Source organism: Eleutherodactylus coqui, chromosome 3 (assembly GCF_035609145.1).
Source record: "Eleutherodactylus coqui strain aEleCoq1 chromosome 3, aEleCoq1.hap1, whole genome shotgun sequence".
In the NCBI taxonomy this organism is placed as follows: Eukaryota; Metazoa; Chordata; class Amphibia; order Anura; family Eleutherodactylidae; genus Eleutherodactylus; species Eleutherodactylus coqui.
In genome coordinates, this window is record NC_089839.1 from 295,091,900 (window position 1) to 295,114,071 (window position 22,172).

Consider the following 22,172-nt stretch of genomic DNA (forward strand, 5'->3'; position numbering starts at 1 on the left):
TACATACATACAGCACCAGAAACAAGCTACTAACATAAATACAGCACTAGAACCAGACTTGGTACATACATACAGCACCAGAACCAAGCTCCTAACATAAACAAAACATGAACTAATCTTAGAAGATAGATTCAATACCAGAATCAAGGTCAGTACATAAATACAGCACAAGCCAAACTAAGTACATAAATACAGCCCCAGAACTGAGCTCATCACACAAATACAGTAGCAGAACTCAACGATTCTGTTGCAGAGGCATCGATGGGCTGACAGAGGTGCCTTGGAGCATCAGAGGGGAGTAGACCGAGATAAGAGGATTTTTGTTTTATCTACGTTTGCACGATAAAATCCCTTTTTTGTAAAAAAAAATTCTACATATTTGCATGCAAAGTCCCATATTTCCTTATTTTTCCATCGATGGAGCTCTGTGAGGGCTCGTTTTTTTCAAGACGAACTGTAGTTTTCATTGGCACCATTACGGATATGATAACAAATATGTTTTGTATATAAAAAGAGGGGAAAGGGCACAAAATAAGATTAGTTTTTTTACGTGTTTTTTTCCCTTTTACATCGCTATGATAATACACTGCAGTCCTTCTGTGCTGCAATGCATGATTGCTCATAATAACGATAACGGGCTATGGTAAGCCCGGACACCAGTGCATGAATGCCATGGACACCCATCGGCCCTGTGCGATTACATAGCAGAAGGCCAATGACATCACAGAGATGTACATTGATCGCGGCATGTAAGGGATTAACAGTGGGGATCGGTCTTCTCATTGATCCCCGCTGTTGCAGTAAGAGACTGGTTCTCAGTCACAGCTGGCTCCCTCTGCACGACCGCGTGGGCTCACTTCTGAGCTCGTTCTATCTAGAGGATGTAAACTTACGTCCTGTGGCATTAGGGAATTAAAAGGGCTTTCCCAGCTCAAGAAATCGCCCCCGAAGTTTGATAATGGTAGCCACACATGTGCTTCACCGTGCCATTCATTCCAATAGGAAGTGCCAGAAATAGCCAGGTGAGTGTGCAGGTGGCAAGGAAATTGGATTGGAAGGGGTTAAAATGGATATTCCCATCTCTGACTTTTATGGCATAGCCACAGGATATACTATAAAAGTCTGATAAGTGCAGGTCCCATATCTCCTGCTATGGTTCCCGCCAATGCTGGGGGCAGGAGCACAGAAATAGCAGAATGCCCAGCTATTAGGGAGGCTTTTTAAAGGCACATGCACACTCAAGGTCTCTTTAAGGACTTCCACTGAAGGACTTTTCTCCAGGCATGGGGTGCCCGCTCCCAGACTGTTTAATGATCATTTCACATTATTTTTGTTGTTTGTGTGTAATGAGTATACATGTGGTGAGTGAATCTGTTTTGCTGATCCTCGGCGCCCGAGCCTGCTCTTAGCATTGTACAAACAGAGCACATGGCACATCCTATCACTCCGAAGACCAGGAAGACGATACACTTGTTGGTTTGGCCAACACTAAGGCTGAGCAAGATCCCATTACAAGAACAGTGTGAGCCAGCTTGTGTTTCCTGCCCTGTCTACAGCCGTGGATGGATGTGAGAAGCATGCCCAGCACTGTGGCTCCAGGCGATACCCAACTTCCAGAGTTGGCAGGTGTCTTGGTGTTTCCCAGCCGCTGTCAAAACTCAGACACCGAGCTTCTCACAGAACAAGATCTGCCCGACGCTGGATCCAAGATAGAAGAAGAGAAGAAAAGGAGACTGGAAATGTGGAAGACAGAACAAATAGCGAGGACTATTAATAGAAAGATTAAGAATCCAGAGTAAAGGATGAGAGTCGGGCACCTGTCAATAAACGGCACGAACTGGCAAGGCCCAGAAGACGCTACGAGACGGAGCCAAGAAAACTCCAACTGCGGAGGACTAATAAAGTGGAAGAGAGTGCAACTGCCAGCAATGAAGGGGATCGGATTCATATCCTTTCGTACCTAGATGCAGTTTTTGGACTTTGTGCTATGCAGATTGATACTATCAGCGGATGCAGAACTTTACTCACCCTCCTCTCTTACACGAGTGCAACAGGCTCTTATCCCGGCCGTCCTCGGGTATGGTGGCATGATCCAACCATACTTGGGGGGGGGGGGAGGTGTTCTTTTATCACAAAGGATGCAACATATTAATATAAGTAAATTAGAAGATTAACGCGGTCTTATTCTTCTATAAGGGCTCCTTCACACGGGCGTATTTGAGCACGTTTTTGCGTGTGCCCAATTTGCGCGCACTACGCACAGAATAGAACCAACTGATGTTAATAAGTTCTTTGACATTTCAATTTTTTGCGTGTGGAAAAAACAAAACACAGCATGCCCTACTTTTTTACACATTTGCGCAATAATGGTTTCCATAGAAGTCTATGGGGGTGCACAAATGCAGACGCAATACGCAGGTAGATGCGCGATATACTGTATAATTCCACGTGGAAAAGAACACATCTGGAACTCATTAGGCTAAAAAGACAATAAAAATCGGGGTCTGCTCCAGAATTTGCTTTTTTTCATACTACAGAAGCAGCAAAAACTCTTATTCTTCCTCTGATCCGTTCTCCTTGTATTACTATAACTTTCTACTAAGCAATCTTCCCCTCTCCAATCAATCCTGAATGCAGCAGCCAGGCTAATCCTTCTGTCCTACACCAATGCCTCTACCCTGTACCAGTCACTACACCGATGCCACCACCCTGTTTAATTCACTACTCCAATGCCTCTACCCTGTACCAGTCACTACATGAATGCCTCCCCCTGTGCCAGTCGCTACACCAATGTCTCCCCCCAGCGCCAGTCACTACCCTCTACCCCAATGCCTCCAGCCTATGCCAGTCACTACACTAATGCCTTTACCCTGTGAGAGTAACTACACAAATGCCTCTACCCTGTGCCAGTCACTACACGATGCCTCCACCCTGTGCCAGTCACTACACCGATGCCTTCAGCTTGTGTCAGTCACTATACTGATGCCTCCAGCTTGTGTCAGTGACAACACCGATGCCTTCAGCCAATGCTAGTCACTACACCGATGCCTCCAGCCTATACCAGTCACTACACTAATGCCTTTACTCTGTGAGAGTAACAACACGAATGCCTCTACCTTGTGCCAGTCACTACACAATGCCTCCACCCTGTGCCAGTTACTACACTGGTTGCGCGTCCACTATAGAATATATATAAGCCCTCACTGACTGACTCACCACTAATTCTCTAACTTCCCGATGGCGTACACATATAAAATTTGGCAGGAGCGTTCCTTAGGTCCTATATAGGAAAAGTAAAGTGGTTGCAACTCAAAAATTCAATGCCAAGTGCAAAAGTATTGGCGCCCCTGTGTAATGTACCAAATCTAATTCTCTAACTTCTTGATGTCGTACAAACATAACATTTGAGATTAACATTTTTTAGGTCCTAAATAGGAAAAGTAAAGGGGTCGCAACTCGATTATTCAATGCTAAGTGCAAAAGTATTGGCACCACTATGTAATGTAACTTCTCGGTGTCGTACAAGCTTGAAATTTGGTGTGAATATTCTTTAGGTCCTAAAGGAGGAGAGTGGGAGGGGTGGCACATCCTGCAGAAGGACATTGGTATATGCAGCCTGAGGAGAATCTAACACTCCTCTATGTATATACATATTTTATTCCTTGGTTACTGTAAAGTAACCTTGACTTTATAAAATCTTCGTGGAAACAACACATAAAACACCTGTATTAATTTAACTCGGGCGAGGCCGGGTATATCAGCTAGTACAATATAACCTCATCACTCTCATCCATAAAGCTCTCCTCAGTGCTGCACTGTCCCATACCTTCTCCTTCAGCTCTGTCTACCACCTTATCTGTGCTTTCCATTCTGTTAAAGTCCTTACACTTAGTTCCTCCATAATCCAAACTCCCACTCCAGTCACTTTTCCTGAGCTGCACCAGTTCTCTGGAATGTGCTACCTCAAACACTCAGGTCAATCCCCACCCTAAAAAAAACACATCTCCTTAAGGAGGCTTATCACATCTCCTAATCTAACTCAACTCCATTTACGCCACTTCTAGAATGTCTATCAGAACTTGATGCCGTAATTCTCCCCATCTTCTCATAGACTAGAAGCTTTTGTAAGCAGGACCCTCACCTCTATTGTTCAAGCTGTTCTTGTTATATGACTGATTTTTTTCTGCATTCTCTCTGATTTGTAATGGGCTGCGGAATATGGTGGCAGTATACAAATAAAGACTATCGGTCTCTGGAGGACCTGATATGTCTGTACAGTACATGGACAGCCTATTGAGTTGAATTAGAGCTATGTAATGCTTCATTTACCCTGTGGAGGCACTGTAGGGGAATTGAACACTTGCTGCTCGGTTCCCCTACAGACTACAGCTGATCGCTGAGGGTCTTAGTAGAACATGTTGTGATCAGCTAACCATCGGGGGACCGTTCCAACAAAAAGTGATTGTACAAAGCAGCAAACACACTTATACTATGCCAATACTGAAAAGAAACATTCTGCCCAAAAGGCTCAAAACTGACCTCCATGGAGGGTCGTCTTGCTATTTTTTGGGTGCTCTTAGAATAGTCCTCCGGTGCCACCTTACAGTTCTTCCTCTGCTTTGTGTTATTGAAATTCCTCCCGATGGCTGTTCTCGTGCTCCAAAACCACAAAAAAAGCAAAACTAAACTTTTCTCACAGCTCTGCTGCCAACCTCTTCCCTTTCCCAGGAGTCGTACAAAGGTGCTTCTGTGGCTGAGAAGTAGAACCTGCTGTACCTGACGTTAGGAGAGCGGTCCAACACCGGCCTGACCACAAACTCTGCCACGACAGTAAACTAGTGGTAAAGGGGGAAGTCATACCCCTCCTGCTTTATTTTATGGTCCCTGGGAAATAATAACGGAAGACTAATAATCTCCAGTAAGCCAAAAGAAAGATCCCATTCACACTGTGTGTCGTCTACGTACCAGAAGCATCAAGTGATTCGGCTCTTGGACAGGTCCATATAAAGGGCTTTACACTGCAGGTCCCCCCTCCGTGTGGTCAGCTGTTAGCTCCCTGAAGACATCACATACGTTCTCTGGTCATCCATTGATATACAGTAATTGGGGATCCATTGGTTTCTTCCAGAACAGAGAGCTACAGTAGAGAATACTCCAGGGCTCGTAGGCTGGTATGGTAGGGGCTTTGGCCCTTTGAGACACTAGGGCCTAGGTGTGATTGCTACATTTCTACTCCTGTATATCACTTTGGCATCACTCAGTGATTGACGTAACTCGAAGGTTGACCATATACCTATCTCTTACGACCAACCCCAATACACCTCTACACAATCCTACCAGAAGTAACTGAATACCCGAGCATGAATCACAAGTAGTATTTATTCCCATATGTTAATACTTAGTGGGGCTCCTTTGGCCCTAATGACATCGGATACTCTCTGTGAGATGCTTTCTACTAATGTCCGATACACTTTAGCTGATATTTCCCTTTATTCATCCTGTAAACATCTGGAAAGTTCTCTCAAAGAAGATGGACACTGTTTATATTTCCTAATGCGACATTCCAGCTCATCCCAAAGATGTTCAGTAGGTTCAGGTTGGGACTCTGTGCAGCCGGTCCAATCGTGGAACATCCATATCCTCAAACTGACATAACACAGCATGGATTTGTGACAAGGCGCGTTGTCCTGTTGGAAGTATGGCCGACCGTTCCCAGAGTATTACCACATTGTCAGCAGCACATTATTGTCTAGAATGTCAGGGTCACCTCCATGTTCATGGTTCTTGTCACTACAACCAACAGACCGAGACCATGACACGTAAAACATCCCCAGGCGATAACCGAACCTCTGCCGTACTTACCTGTTGGCATAACATACTGCGGAAGAAGGTGTCCCCCAGGATCCTCCACACCCAGGTACCGCCATCTGATGTGAAGATGGAGTAGTATGATTTGTCACTCCATAGAACATTCTTCCATTGCTCAACTGTCCAATGACGACACTCCATGCACCACAGTAGACCGTCCAATGAATTGTGCTGTACGATGGATGGCTTGTGTGCCGCGGCATAACCCGTATATACAATAGCGTGCAGTTCCCGTCACAAACTATGGCTGCCACCTCCGAGGGTCTGCATCTTATGAAGCATGGCATAGGGCAAGTAACATGCCAATAAGACATGTTTACTGATATGGGGGTCCAAATACTTTTGGTAGGATAGTGTACATGTGTTCTGAATGTGGAGAAGGGAATAAGCCACGAATAGACTCCTCTGTCCCCTCCAGACACCTCTCACAGTGGCCGACGTCTTCGAGAACAAAGGGATAAGGCAACTTGAAATCCAACTGCTTATTCCTTATCTTCCCCGATGCAGATGTCAGGGGAGTTAAGGATCGGGCAGTTGGGTAGTCCCCATATATATTAGTGCCTGTTCAGACCTTGTCATAGCCTCCATTTAGGGCTCCTGTTAGAATTTCTGTTTAAAATCCCGAACATGGCACCCCTGGACGGGGCCTGAATGGAACATTTCAGTCATTAATGAAAACTTAGATGATCGGCCAGACTTGCCGAAATCATTGGGCTTGGCCAAGATACATGGGGTGTTTATGGCCAGCTCTAGTTGCACTGATACTCAGTTGGATTGTAATGTCTATGAAGGCAATGGTGGAGCTGCAGGATAACTCACATACCGAGCACCGTGGATCCTTCGTTGTAGCAATTTGTCGGGTTTCTCCAGACTGACCCCTACCAAGTGTTTAGCTTTGGGGTTACACTGGCCTCACATCTCCCTGCAGTCCTCTAGTGTTGTAATGTAATGTTCTGCTATCAGATTTTTTGGGAGATGCATTTCAGTACTAACACTGGTATTTAACAGCAGTCTGTAATATTACACTCCAGAGCTGTATTCACAATTCTGCAGACCTTAGAGTTAAAGTCTTTCATCATTCCTCGCTTGTTCAGTGTATGCACAGAGCTTGCCATTCATGAAATTTGGTTTCTGGTAAAAGTTATCTTTACATCAGATATTGTAGGGTCATCTCATATAGAAAAAATAAACGGTCTCCCTTCCACATTATGGGAGCCCAGATAAGCTTCTAGGGGTGCTTACCAGTGGCAAGAACAACATAGAGAAAAGGAGGGGCCGCTCTGAAGTATAATACACAATGTAACTCCGGATCAGTACAGAATAAGTAATGTAAGTACACAGTGACTCCACCAGCAGAATAGTGAGTGCAGCTCTGGAGTATAATACTAGATGTAACTCAGGATCAGTACAGGATAAGTAATGTATGTGCACAGTGACTCCACCAGCAGAATAGTGAGTGCAGCTCTGGGGTATAATACAGGATGCAACTCAGGATCAGTACAGGATAAGTAATGTATGTACACAGTGACTCCACCAGCAGAATAGTGAGTGCAGCTCTGGAGTATAATACAGGATGTAACTCAGGATCAGTGCAGGATAAGTAATGTATATACACAATGACTCCACCAGCAGAATGGTGAGTGCAGCTCTGGAGTATAATACAGGATGTAACTCAGGATCAGTACAGGATAAGTAATGTATGTACACAGTGACTCCACCAGCAGAATAGTGAGTGCAGCTCTAGAGTATAATATGGGATGTAACTCAGGATCAGTACAGAATAAGTAATGTATGTACACTGTGACTGCACCAGCAGAATAGTGAGTGCAGCTCTGGAGTATAATACAGGATGTAACTCAGGAACAGTACAGGATACGTGATGTAATTTATGTAGTCGGTAACTCAACTTCTTATGTGGATTCATTCTATATGTAAACTGTAAAATATTCTTTGGCTTTAGACTCGCCCTTTTCTGGGTCCCTAAACCAAAACGTCCTTTTAACTTTAATTCCCATCCTGGTTTATAAGGTAGACTATATTCTGCCACGATGTGTCCATGACGTGGTTAATATATTCAGCTGTTCACCTTTACTCCCTGCGACTACACTGAATGCCGTATTACTCTTCCACCCAACACTCGAAAATGAAGAAAAATACAGCGTGATTCCCATATACATCAGAGAAGTTCTGTTCTTCTCAACTACCAGACTGTATTTTGGCTGAAAACTTCGATGATTAGTCCAAACCAAATATAGTCCCTCTTAATTTGTGCCACCCAGCTTTCCCTCATTCTATTCACTAGTGTGAAGCATAAGGCTTGTCTGCCGTGTGGCGCTGGCTCTGTAGGGCACCTGTGCCCCCTGTGGGCTTACAACACAATATATCTCCCTCTTACAGGTAGGGGCATGTGGCACACTATAGGGCGGCATAGTAAAAGAAATACCAATCATGAGTCCTGCCAAGAATGTGCCACTCGTTAACGGGTAACCGAGAAATCAGGATTGTATCACTTCTGTATCACAATATAAACATCGTCCAGTCGTAGACGAAATCTCGTCCGCTCGCACGGCTGCAATCAGTCATCGAACGTCCGGCTGCAATATCAGGGGACGAAGCGAGAAATCTATAGGATGAGTTACAGGCGCCTCCTGCACCTCAGCTTTCCAGGTACATGGTGCAGCGCGAATCCATCGCAGGTTTTACCAGTAATTATGGTTATCGAGGCAGTAAACACGGACACGCCTTTGTGGCTTTCAGTCATGTCTAGGAATCTGACGCAGAACAAGGCCAATCTCAGGCAGGACAGAAATAAGGCCGTTTCACACAAGCGTTTTTGCTGTTCTATCGTGGAAGCTAAAAAAACGGAAATGCATGCAATGCAACTGATGACATTAACCCCTTAGTGATGGAGCTTTTTTACTTTTTTCCATTTTTGTTTTTTCCTACTCCCTTTTAAAAAATCGTACTTCCTTTATTTATTCATCGACGTCGCTGTATGAGGGCTTGTTTTTTGCGGGACGAGTTGTATTTTTCAATGGCACTATTTATTGTACCATATAATGTACTGAAAAACATTTTAAAAATTCTAAGCGGAGAGAGATGGAAAAAAAAACGACATTCCACCATCTTTCGGTGCGTCCTCTTTCTACGGCGCACAAACTGCAACAAAAACGACCTGATATTTTTATTCTATGGGTCAGTACAATTACTACGATACCAAACTTATATAGTTTTTTTTTTTGCTGTAGTACTTGTATTTTTTTTTAAGATATTTAAATTTTTTCAATTATTTTCTGCGGTCATTTTGTGCGCGCGATACCTTATTATTTTTTCGCCGACGTAGTTGAGCGAGGGCTCATTTTTTGCGGGATGTCCTGTAGTTTCCGATAGTACTAATTTGGAATACATAAGACTTTTTGATCGCTTTTTATTGCGTTTTTTCTGGGAGACAGGGTAACTAAAAAAATGCATTTCTGGCGTTCTTAATTTTTCTTTTCGGACGACGTTCACCGTGCAGGAAAAATAATGCGCTACTTTGATAGATTGGACTTTTACGGACGCGGTGATACCAAATACATATTTTTATGTTATGATTTAGATTTTTTAATAATAGATATGGCAAAAGGAGTGGGATTTAAACTTTTATAACTTTTCTTTTTTTTACAATTAAAAAAACTTTATAGATTTTTTTTTTTAGTTTACTTTGAAGTCCCCCTGGGGGACTTTAACATGCGATGCTTTGATCGCTCCTGCAGTATGACATAATGCTATAGCATTACGTCATACTGCTTTTTCAAAGGCAGTCTATCAAGCCACCCCACGGGGATGGCTTGATAGGCAGTCAGGCCCGCGGCTGCCATGACATCTGCACGGCTCCCCCGATCTCACTGCGGGGGGGCCGTGTGGGACCCCCGAGGGATTTAAATGCTGCTGTCAGAATTGACAGCGGCATTTAAAGGGTTAATAGCCGTGAACGGCCGAGCGCGGCTATTGCCCGCGGGTGTCAGCTGTTATAAACAGGTGACGCCTGTGCTGTATGGAGGGAGATAGCGGTGCTACCCCCCTCCATACACGTCCTGCAACAGCAGGACGTAGTTTTACAATAGCGCCGTCACTAAGGGGTTAAGTTTCAAGATGTCTTTCAATTTTCTTTCTTCCTTCTGTTTTTCACATAGAATAAAAGTGCAGTTTTTTTCACACTCTATGAAAAGCGCCAACTGCAGCCCAAAACACGGAACAAAAACGGATCTGCTTTTTTTTTTCTTTTTACATTGTAGCCAGTTGGAGACCGAACAATGGAAAGAAACCCGTTGTCATCCTTTCTTCCTTTCCGTCTTTGTATCAGGTTTTCTCTTTGAGCATGCCAAGCGGGCAGGAGACACGCAAGAATAATGGGAGAGGAAGATGAACAAGTCACGCAGGACAAGTTTAAAATGGTGAAAAATGGAAGTGAATGGAAACCATACCTTCCATTTTTTGAAGGATTCGTCTGAGGGTTCCACCAAAAAAAAAAAAAAGAAGACTGCTTTCCATTAATTTTCGCTTTTTCTGTAAAATAAGATCTGCCAAAAAATGCTGGTGTGAACCCAGCCGCAGGCCTTATTTACATGGGTGATGCGTTTTTACGCCGGCCACATCATGGACGAAAATCGCATCAATGAAGAATAGCATTTTGCTGTCCGTTCACACGGGCGTATCGCAGGAAAAATGCGCCATAGCGCAGAATTTCGTTAATCGACAGAAATCTTTATAATGACTTCTAATTAGAGATGAGCGAACGTACTCGTTTCGAGTACTTACGCGCCCGAGTACCGCCATTTTCGAGTACTTCAGTACTCGGGTGAAAAGATTCGGGGGGCGCCGGGGGGCGGGGAAAGGCGTGGCGGTGCGGGGGGGAGCAGCGGGGAACAGGGGGGAGCCCTCTCTCTCTCCCTCTCCCCCCCACTCCCCACTGCTACCCCCCGTGCCGCCACGGCGCCCCCAGAATTTTTTCGCCCGAGTACGGAAGTACTCGGAATTCGCGGTATTTGGGTGAAAAAGGGGCGTGGCCGAGCACGTTCGCTCATCTCTACTTCTAATGCTTAAATGGAGGCAGCGCTCTTCTTTCCCGATTCAATGGAAGCCTCCAGTGTTTTTCGTCCAAAGACATATCTTTTGACGCAGCGTGAAAAATCGGTGAACGAAAAGGGTCGCCAATTTGATGGTGCAATTTTGTTACGCGCCCAAAAATCGCCCCGTGTGAATGAATGCACTGGAGCCCAATGTTCACACGGCCGCGGTTTTCGGTTGCCGTTTTATTGCGACCAAATAGCCGTGTAAAACCGCTAACGTGAACGAGACCATAAGCAGATATTCAGACGCCCGAGACACACGAGGCAGGACCGCGGCGTCCTTTATGGCACCGAGGGAAGGCTCACACCGGCTGGAGAGGTCTGATCCTCAGGAAGCTTTGAGTATATTCAGATGGTGCATTTTGGTTGCGCAAGAAAATACGCAGCGCGCCCTCTAATCCTGAACATCTGCATTGGATAAGAGCACATATTGAACTAATTACACTGATTGGCCATTTTCATGAATAGTAGTAGGGTTACGTGTATTTTTGCACATGCACATGCGCACGATTTGCATGTGCAAAAAGTACAGTAAAACACACAAATGTGCATAAATGCGCAAGACCCATATGACACCAGCTTTAATACATTTCCCCTAATATTTCAATTCACTGATAAAAAGCAGAGATCTTGCAAATGGTAAGGAACTGAACAAAATGTTGCAGATATTTCTCAATACTGATGCAGAAATCCCGGACGGTTCTGCTAATGATGTTGTCATCGCTGAAAGGAGATTTAAAACATGTTGTTAATCTCCAAGTAATGATAGACGGAAAGGATCAACAGGCGCTGCGCTGGCAGCCGACGGGACGGAGGGGATACCGGGGGACGGGCGGCACGTGGCTGCGCTGCCAGCATTAGAGGCGACGTAACAACCAGTATACATTCCTGCTTCCACATCGTCAATTGAACAAAAACATGTAAAAAAGTTGTATGTTCCCCAAAATGGTACCAATCTAAACTACAGACCCCCCCAACAAAAAATGGAAAAATGGTGGTCGTCCGTTTTTGTTTTTCCTTTAAGTATGACTATATAAAAAAAAGATCTCTCTATTTGGTATCGCTGCACCCGGACAGGCCCGCAGAACGAAGACAATTACGGTAGTCGCTTTTACTGAAACGTGATCGCCGTTAAAATGGAGGGGGGAAAAAAAGGATTAAAATAATGTTTTTTTCCCCTACTTTACCCCACTTAGAAATCTTCCAATACATTATGCGATGCGGGAAACAATTGCGGCGTGTTCTATCTTTTGCATCGCAGCGCCCATTGTTTCCAATGGGGCCGGCGGTAGCATGCGAGGTCGCCTATTGAAAGCAATGGGTGAAACTCCACGGTTCTCTGCTAGTGAGCATTGCAATATGGCGGGCGGGATTCACGGCCCCATATGGCGCTCGCCCTTGTTAAGTGAGCCGTGAAAAAAAATTCGCACATGTGAATACATACATGGATTTTTATGGGTTTGAGCTCTGAAATCAGATGTTTAAGCTGTCCGTGTGAATGAGCCCTAAAGGCAATTAGCAAAGTAACTTTCCCATGTAAGGGCATCTGCACACGGCCGTAAGGGCATCTGCACTTGTTATCGCGTGACATATAGTGCTTTGCAGGGCGCACGCGCGTGTGCTATAATAATTTTGGCGCCATTTACTGTACTTTTTTGCATGATGCTGCTGGGCCTGCGGTGAAGTGAGTGGTCCAGGTCAGGTTTGAGTAGGCGGGACAGCCTACTTACTTGGCGGATCAGCTGACTTAGCATCTGGGACTACGTAGTCTGGCCCGCCTACTATCGTTTAATCCAGCAAAATTGCGCAGTTCAATGAGCGATTTCGGGCAGACGGGGGCCTTCAGTGCGCAATTGCACACCAAAGTAGAGCATGCTGCATTTTTTCCTCCATGCTTGAAATGTGCGCAAAAAAACCCACAAAAACACGTGTGAAGTAACTCGCTGAAATCAATGGGTAATATTTGCTGCCTATTGCGGGCGCAGATTTTGCAGCCGCCCCAAGGGTGGCTTCGCACGAGCGTAGAACGCAGAGAATAGAACCCTTTGATGGCGATGGGTTTGCACGCACTTGCTGATTTTGCGCGTCAATTTAGTGTGTGGGCGAAAAAATAGAACGTGCTCTATCTTTCTGCATATTTGCGCTCCATAGAGAAGTCTATGGGTATTGCGCAAATGTGCAAACAGATGTGTCAAAAACAGAGCGATTCCGTGGGAAAAAGAACACATTTGCAACTCATTATTAAATTGGGTGTGGTTTTGTCCCGTGCCCCAAAAAAATGCACTGCGGGCGCAAAAGTTTCAGTGCAAAACGCCAATACGCAAAAAAGACTCATTCATAGTGCAAATACATTGTGCTGAGTTGCGCGCAGCACCTCACCCCCCGTGTGCAGGAGCCCGGATGCAGGAATGTTCCCCGCACCGCAGTTCTATCCAGACGTGCACTTCAGGTATTTCCTACTAGCAGCTGCTCCGCTGTTTTGCGCGGTCTGTGTCCTTTTTTGTCCCCGTAATTACAGGAACGATGAATAGAAGACGGCGATTCAGAACAGCGCGCTTCACGCCCCATTTGTTTCCAGAACCGTTCGCACAGACATAAATACCACATTGTATATACTTGTCTCTGTAAAGACTTGTTGGAGGGGAACTGAGGACACGGCGACCGCGCTGCACAATACTAGAGGAGATACCAACCGCCATATGACAGGAGGACGTGCCGCAGATCAACGCCAGCCGGGATGTGATTGGCTGATCCTCACATGGCAGGTGACGCCCGGTCAGGTCGGCTCCGATCACTCCTGATCGAGAAACAAAGGGAAGAGCATGAAAATAGTCATCTAGGTAGTCAAACGACGCTGCACAATTACACAGTGTTTCACGCATCTCCTTAAGGGGTTAAGAGACAAGCGGCTTATAATACATTTGACACATTTCACACGACTGTATGCTCCGAAAAATCGCATGAAAGAAGAATACCCACTAACAAGTCCCGATCTCAATTAGTGTTTTTTCATCCATTTACTAGGGCAGCTACGGCGTATCGGCAAAAAAATACGCTGCAGCACGGAAATCCCTCAATCGGCAGAAATCCTCGGAATGACTACTAATAGTTAAATAGGGCCAGCTGTCTCCTTCTCCCAGCGTTGGACGCAGCTAAACTCCCTCCCTTTTTATTCAACTCCCATGAGATTCTATGGGAGCTTCCAGCGTATTTCAGCCAAAGATAGAGCCTGACCTATCTTTTCACACACCGTATAAAATGCTTCAGATCGTCACGATGTGTTGTAGCGGCTACAATAGCTGTGGTCGTGTGAAGAAGGCTTTAGGCTGGATTCACACAGGTATATATTGGATGGGTTTTCACGCCCGGCCGATGTACGCTGCCCCTCTGGTACATTGGTTTACAATGCATTAGTGCACATAGGCGTATTTCCGTGGTGTAAAAGCACCTGGCCGGCCAAGATAGTGCATTTCAGCCAGACTCTTTTACAGCGGCGGCGGCTGCATAGACTCCTATGGGAGCCTATGACAGCTGCCGGAGAAGGGTGCTAGCAGGGAGCTTAGCAGCGTAACAGCTAAACTCCCACCCCTTTCCCTGCTCCTCTCCGCCCCTTGCTGGTTGTTTGCAATTGGAGGGGGTGGGATGGGGCGGAGCTAGGCTCCACCCCCTCCCATTGTTGGCTGCGTTGAGGGGCGGAGATGGAGCGGGAGCTTAGCACACTAGCTCCTGCCCCGCCGTCCCTGGCTCCTCCCCTTGCCGAGAGACAGCGAGGGGGAGACACAGTTTAGCAAAGCTAAACTGTCTCCCTTCGCCCAACACCATTGCGGCCGTCTGAACGGAAACACAAAGATTCGTGCGCTCGTTCACGCGTTTTTGTGTCGCAGCGGGTGAATGTAAAAACACCGACGCCTGTGTAAATCCAGCCTTAGGGCTAATTCACACGAGCGTATATATATACACTACCATCTGATGCATTGGATTCCAATGCATCAGATCACACAAGCGTATTCCCACCTTGTAAAAGCACCCAGACGGGCGCTTTTACACCTGGCAGGAAAGATCTCCCTGGCTGGACTATGGCAGCTGCCATAGACTCCTATGGGAGCCAATGACCGGCTGGAGAAGGGAGGTGGGAGGGAGTTTAGCATTGTTCCTGCTAAACTCCCTCCTCCTTCTCTCCTCCCGTCATTGCTGGCTGCGGACAGGGGGATGGGGTGGGAGCTTAACTCCACCCCCTCCCATTGCAAACAGCCAGAGCGGAGGAGAGAGGAGGTGAGGCGGCAAGGGGGAGGGAAGGGGGAGACAACTAAGCTGTCCTCCCCCGCCCGACGGCGTATACGCCAAGTCCGTGCATCACATGGTAGCGTATAACGGCCGGCCGCTATACGCTCATGTGAAGAAGCCATTAGTGTGTCTTTACGCACCGCAGAAATGCTACGGATTTCCGCAGAGCAATTGGCTGCCGATAATCAGCAGTATCTTAAAATACAGGCAATTCAAAAAATCCCCTCTACATGCTTTAGACAAACCTTGCAGCACAAAGTGACCTGCGGTGCAGATTTTAAGCTGTTACCTAACTCCTTAGAAGCAGCTGCCAAGTGTGTATAAATGAGGATTAACACCAGAGGCGTAACTTGAAGCTTCTGGGCCCCAATGCAAATCCTGTAACGGGGCCCCCAACTATAATGCTTTATTCATAGTATTGGGCTCCCTATATGGAGAAGAGGGGCCTTATGGGCCCCCTAAGGCTCCTGGGCCCAAGTGCAACCGCATCCCCTGCATCCTCTATAGTTACGCCCCTGATTAACACTATGTCTGTCCATTGTGCAGATGTAGCAGTCGTTAACATGACTGGAGATGGTTGATTGCTTAAAGGGGTTCTGTCATAAAAAATAATTCTATACTCCCCTATTCCTCCCCCATCAGTCTCCTTCCCACATCTTCTCCTGGCTGGGCTTCTGCAGTGCCCCCGGGGTCACCTCACTGCACGCCGGCTTGTTATTAAGGTTGCATTCCTTGCATTCTCTTCCGGCCGGGTCACTGAAGGTCAGGTCCCTGTGATGTAGCGTTCACTGCCTAGGAAGGACTTCTAATCTATTTCAGAGACAACTCACATGAACAGTCTCTGCAGTAGATCTTCTTTCCCCCTGCTGGATTGTGAACTGTGAAGGAACGTACGTTCCTGGGCAGGAAGGAGACTGCCTGTGAATGTAGGTAACCTCACAGGAAACAGAGGAATCAGCCAGCTGGAGGTGACACCCCCGACTGCAGGAGACAGGAGAAGATAGGTGAGGTGTAGATCTGGTAAGTAGACTGACGGGGGAGGAATAGGTAAGTATAGATTTTTTTTTTAATTACAGAACCCCTTTAAATACAATGTGCTACAATGCTATAAATCAAGTTACGTTAAGGAATGTCAAGTTTGCATTTGCTACATATGTAAAAATTGCATCCTGCATTTAACTCCAGTTTCCCCTCTGCAGACTCCATCTCTAATTTCCAGTCTTCTTTGAGCTGGTGGGTGTTGTCTAGCTGTATAATGTCTTTTATACACTACACACAGAGAAAACTGAAGATTCTGTTCACTGTTTATAGCACACCTAGACAAATAAAGGCATCATAGAGGACACTAGAGGAGTACTGAGCAGTGTAGATGTGATTTCAGTAGCTGTAAAACAGCAAACATTTACTGTCAGCTGCTGCAGGTTCTGCGTGAGTTTCTCTCTCCCTGCAGCAGTTCAATTCTCTCCCCTCTTCAGAGACTTCTGACTTGTGACACGTCGACCACTGACCCGGGCCGGCATGGTCGGAGCAGGGGTGGAAGCTGGAACTTTGCCAGCTTCTGCCCTGAGATCAGACGGCAGCCAGAGGGAAAGAAGAAGAGCAGCAGCCTCCTGGTGACCGGCCCTGTAAGGCACAGGTGAGTATGATTTTTTTTTTCTTGCAGAACCTTTTAGGTGAATGGAGGCAGAGAGCGCTGGAGATCACTTCCGGTCGCCGACCTATATTCTGTTTACACCAAGCGAGAACTTACTCACTAGTCGCTTCGTTTCAGTGCGCTGATTCCTCGCTCAGTACCGTTAGGTCCCATGCTTACAAGGGACAACTATCGCTGAAAATGGCTCGTTTGAACGATTTTCCGACCGATAGCTCTTCCGGGTAAAGCCAACCTTAGAAGGAAGGGAGCCCCCTAGTGGCCAAGACTTTTGAGGGATTTTTCAGCATAGAAACATAATTTTAGGTAAATAAAGCGATTTGCAATTTTACTAGTTATCACATTGGCTGTCACATCAGCACAAGCTGTATTACAGGATAAGGCCTTATGTCCACGGGCGGGTCGAATTCATACCAGCGCTTTTTGCGCTCTGTTCTGCCGTTCCATCAACGAAACAGAAAAACATGAAAAAACAAAAAAAGATTCCATTTTATTTCCAATGGATGTAAATTGGATTTACGGAGCTTCAGTTCCGTTCATTTCCATACGGAAAAAGTTATGCGGTCTTTGGCGCTTTCTTCTTGCTAAAAAATAGCAATGGAAAACCTGTTTTTTTTTACACTTTATAGTCAACGAGTGGCGGAGCCGTACGGAAAGGTTTCCGTTTGGTTCTGTTTTTTTGTTGTTCGTTTAACAGATCCGTATTTAAATTAATGAGCGCAAAAAAAGAAGAAAAACGAAAGAAAAATTGGATCCAGTAAAAAATGGTCTTTTTTTTTAACTGATCTCGCTTACGGTTCTGCTGAAAAAAACGGAGGCCTAAAGTTTTGTTCATATTCAGTATCGCTATTGTTTTTTTTTTTTGTTTTTTTTTTAAAGTCTCTTTAAAAACGGAAATCAAAACGCTGCTGTGAGCGAGCCCTAAAGCCGGCGTCACACGGGCGTATGTGCGTTTGCGTGCACTGCACGTGTCGGCGTATTTTACTGTATCTTTTGCGCCTACAAGGCATTTTAATTTACATGAAATGGCTAATTGGTATATTTAGTCTCATTGGAATTCCGCAGCGTATTACGCATCTCCTTACATATTTGCGCTCACCGCCATTGACTTTTATGGGGACCATCGGTGCGCAAATGTGCATAAAAGTAGAGCATGCTGCATTTTTTGGGTGCAACTGAAATGCGCGAGCAAACTATGGAAATGTGAATGACCCCACTGAAAATCAATGGGTTCTATTCTCTCCGTATTGCGTACGTAAATCTTGCGTGGGCAAATACGCCCGTGTGAGGTCGGCCTTAGAGATGTTCTTTGCTATTGTTACCAAGTATGTATTTGTACACTAACGAGTCTAGTAATAATTAGTGTCGTTCTGGTGACCTTGCGTGCTCCGCCGCTCGTCCCGCTGTAATCGCAGGGATCCAGAGCCCTCAGTAAACCCCTGGTGACTCCTATTCCCGTACAATGGCGCAGTCGGTTAATGAGGCAGCTGTATAAGCACGGCGTTTTATAACCCCAATTAATATGGAGAAGCAGTTGTTTAACAGCTGTGGCCAAGAACCTGATTAACTGCGACACGAGCCCTGAGCCCAGCTGCGCGGACTGTGGAGCCAGTGTGTACCTGTCGCTGCGCCGCGCTCGCCTCACGCGTGTTATTGGAAAATGGTTGCAATTTAAGCATTTCCTGAGGCTGTCAGCACCTCCTCAGCCGGAGCGGACCCCAGACTCACCGAGCGTCCCACCGGAGAGAATTCCCGCAATCATTTCACTACATTCCCACAAATACCCGACGGCCCCGAGTTCTGGGAGGAACGTCCGCAGCGCCGGACAAAGACGAGCGGCTTCACTGCCGCCACGTGGGCTTCATTACCAGTTCAGCTGCGGAATGCTTTATAGATTGTTATTTTCAGGGATGTTAATCAGCCCCCATCATTGGCGCGCGCCTCAGTGCAACTTTTTTTTGCGCGCACATCAGCGTATTTTACTGTACTTTTCGCACCCAAAATGTTCATTTGCAAAGACGCACATATTTAAATGGTTAATTAGACTAATTCCAGAAGTGCTCTTTTTCCTGCACAATTGCGCAGTGTTTCACGCATCGCCTTGTGTATTGCAAGTGCATTTGCGTAACTCCATTGACTTCTATGGGGACTTTAGGTGCGCAAGATAATAAAGCATGACCGAAATGTGCATACACGCGTGTATTATGCGCAAATACGTCCGTGTGCATCCAGCCTTACGAAGGTATCCAAGTCTGTCATGTGTAATGCCATCTGCTTAGCCAGTGTATCTAAGCCAACCATGTGTGGAACGGTCTACTGAATCCGTGTATCCAAGCCTATCATACTGTCAGCTGAGCCCTTTTATGTGTGATACGGTCGGCTGCATCTAAAGGCCCTTTGGCACGGACATATTTGCGCACGCAGAGCATAGAGACCATTAATATCAATGGCTAAACGCCTACTACCCTTTTTGCGTGCTTGAAAAAAACGCAGCATGCTCGATGGCCCCATAGAAGTCAATGGGAGGCGCACAAACCAAAAAAGCACTCAATCCGCGCAAAAGTTTTGCAATACTCTGCGCAATTCCACCCCCCCCCCAAAAAAAAGAGAACACATCTGGACCTCATTAGGGGTGTGTCGCTCGTTCGTGTGAACTGGTCCTGCATGCGCAAAAAGTACAGTACTATGCGCCTATACGCTCACAAATCTACCTCATCCAACCTCATTCACTGCGCATTTTTGTGCGTATGCTCATGTGAAGCCACCCTAAGGTCTAATGTCCACGGCACACGCGGATCCCACGCGGTATCCGCCTGTGGCTGACGACCCTGCGTACCGGTCTGTGTCTTCTTTCTTCTGTACTGCGGATGTGTGCGGACGTGTCGGCCATCTTGCCGGCGCACATGCGCAGTACAGGTTTAAAGAAAAAAATCTCCTGCTCTTTCCACGGAATCTGTTGGCCGTCCACAAAGTCAATTGCGAGCCGGCTGCGAGTCGGACGGCTTCTATGGAAGCCGTCCAAGGGGGGACCGCAGTAAAATGTAGCGTGCTGCGACTTTTCATCCACGGAGAATCATTTTTCCATAGCTGCTATGGAGGGTTATTGCTGCGGAGGCGGACGCCAATCCGGATTCCGCAGCAAAAATCCGTCCGTGGACATTGGGCCTTAGCCTACCATGTGTGATGCTCTTTGTTGAGCTGCTGTATCTTAGCTTATTGTCTGTGATACTACCTCCTGAGCTACTGTATCTAAGCTTATTGTCTGTGATACTACCTCCTGAGCTACTGTATCTAAGCTTATTGTCTGTGATACTAGCTGCTGTATCTAAGCTTATTGCCTGTGATACTACCTGCTGTATCTAAACTTATTGTCTGTGATACTAGCTGCTGTATCTAAGCTGATTCTCTGTGATACTAGCTGATGAGCTGCTGTATCTTAGCTTATAGTCTATGATACTAGCTGCTGAGCTGCTATACCTAAGCTTATTGTCTGTGATACTGCCTGCTGTATCTAAGCTTATTGACTGTGATACTACCTGCTGAGCTGCTGTATCTAAGCTTATTATCTGCAATACTAGCCGTTGAGCTAGTATGTGCCTTTTTAATGATGTCCTATTGGTAGAGAGATTTTTGAGCCTCCTCAGGTATCTCAGCTAAATCTGCACCCCTTATAGCTTCACCCCTATTAGTGTATCTAACCCCTATTAGTGTATCTAACTATCATGTGTGATACTGTCTGCTGAACTGGACCATCTAAGGCCTTAGTCAGACGGGCGTTTTTAGCCGCGATTTGCGCATGCGCATGCGTCCGGCGATTTTTTAAAACCATTGCTTCGCAATGGTATCGGACACATGAGCGCTTTTTATGCGCTCGTCCGATAAATTATAGAACAAAAAATCGCAGATCGCACCTATCTGCGATTCCTGTTCTCTTCTGTATATGCGCTCAATGGGGCCGGCGGCAGCAGCGCTACAAGGGGTTAAATATATAAGCCCTTCCCTGCAATTCATCCTAAAATGTGTTAAAATAAAAAAAAATTGTATACTCACCTTTCCGCTGCAGCCGGAGTCCAGCCGCGGCCGCTGTCAGTTCTCCTGAACTGCTTCTCGGCACTATTCAGCCGGCGGGGCTTTAAAATCCCCGCCTGCTGAATGATCTGCCTCTGATTGGTCACAGCACTGACCAATCAGAGGCCGGTTTCACTCACACACCCATTCATGAATTCATGAATGGGTGAGTGACTGCTGCCTCTCAGCGCTGAGCCAATCAGGGGCAGGTCTGACTCACATCCATTCATGAATTCATGAATGGGTGTGAGTGAGGCATGCCTCTGATTGGCTCAGCGCTGAGCCAATCAGGGGGCAGGTCTGACTCACACCCCCTTCACACCCACTGCAGGACGGCCGCTCGGAGCTCCAGCTGCCGGGAGAAGGTAAGTACATATATATTTTTTATTTTTACACATTTTAGGATGGATTGCAGGTAAGGGCTTATATATTTAAGCCCTTACCGACAATTCATCCCGGGCTCGCCCGCAGCGCATTGCTTTCAATGGAGACGGCTGTATTGCCGTCTCCATTGAATGCAATGCGCTGGACAGCTCCGGCCCGTTTCTAATGAAACGCGGCTAGGAGCAGATTTTCGGGCGATTTGCGGGCGACTTGCGCGCACCGGTCACGCGATTTGCGGATGCGCATCCGTCATGCGATCCGCAAATCACGCGAAAAAACGCCCGTCTGACTGAGCCCTTAGTCTGTCAATTACTGCCTGAGTCTATGAAGATTCCCTCCGTTAACTAGTGTATTTAAGCTTATCATATACAATAGAGTCTGCCAAGCCAATGTATCAAAGCCCATCATGTGTGATACTGCTGATGAGTCTGTGTATCTAATTCTAGCATGTGTGATACTTTCTGCTGAACTGTTGTATTTAAAGAGGTCCTCTCAATAGTAGATCAGCCGGGGTCTCCATCAATTGATCAGCTGTTTGCTGGGCCAGCGCAATCATATACTGAGCTGAACTCTGCCGGAAGCAGAAAACTCTGTTCCCACTGCGGTGGCCAATCTCGGTATCGCAGACAAAATTTCCACTGAAGTCAATGGGTGTAATACCAAGCCTGGCCACTACAGTGGAAACGAAGCTGCCTGCTTCCTGCAGAAATCAGCTCAGTGCAAGACTGCACCAGCCTGGTAAACAGCTGATCAATCAATAGGAAACCTGAGCAGCAGACCCCCCTGATCTACTAATGATGGCCTTT

General features: G+C 46.3%; 1 protein-coding gene across 3 annotated transcripts in view; it reads right to left on the minus strand.

Annotated features, from left to right (window-relative positions):
- Nucleotides 1-22,172, minus strand: part of FGGY (FGGY carbohydrate kinase domain containing) — a 272,803-nt gene that overhangs the window by 130,985 nt on the left and 119,646 nt on the right. For 2 of the 3 annotated variants that reach the window (XM_066597753.1, XM_066597754.1), the window contains exon 8: nucleotides 13,673-13,776. The exons of the other annotated variant lie outside the window; for it this stretch is intronic. In XM_066597753.1, the coding sequence (XP_066453850.1) occupies nucleotides 13,673-13,776 (104 nt within the window). The remainder of the gene's footprint in view (nucleotides 1-13,672; nucleotides 13,777-22,172) is intronic. 3 annotated transcript variants of the gene reach the window in all.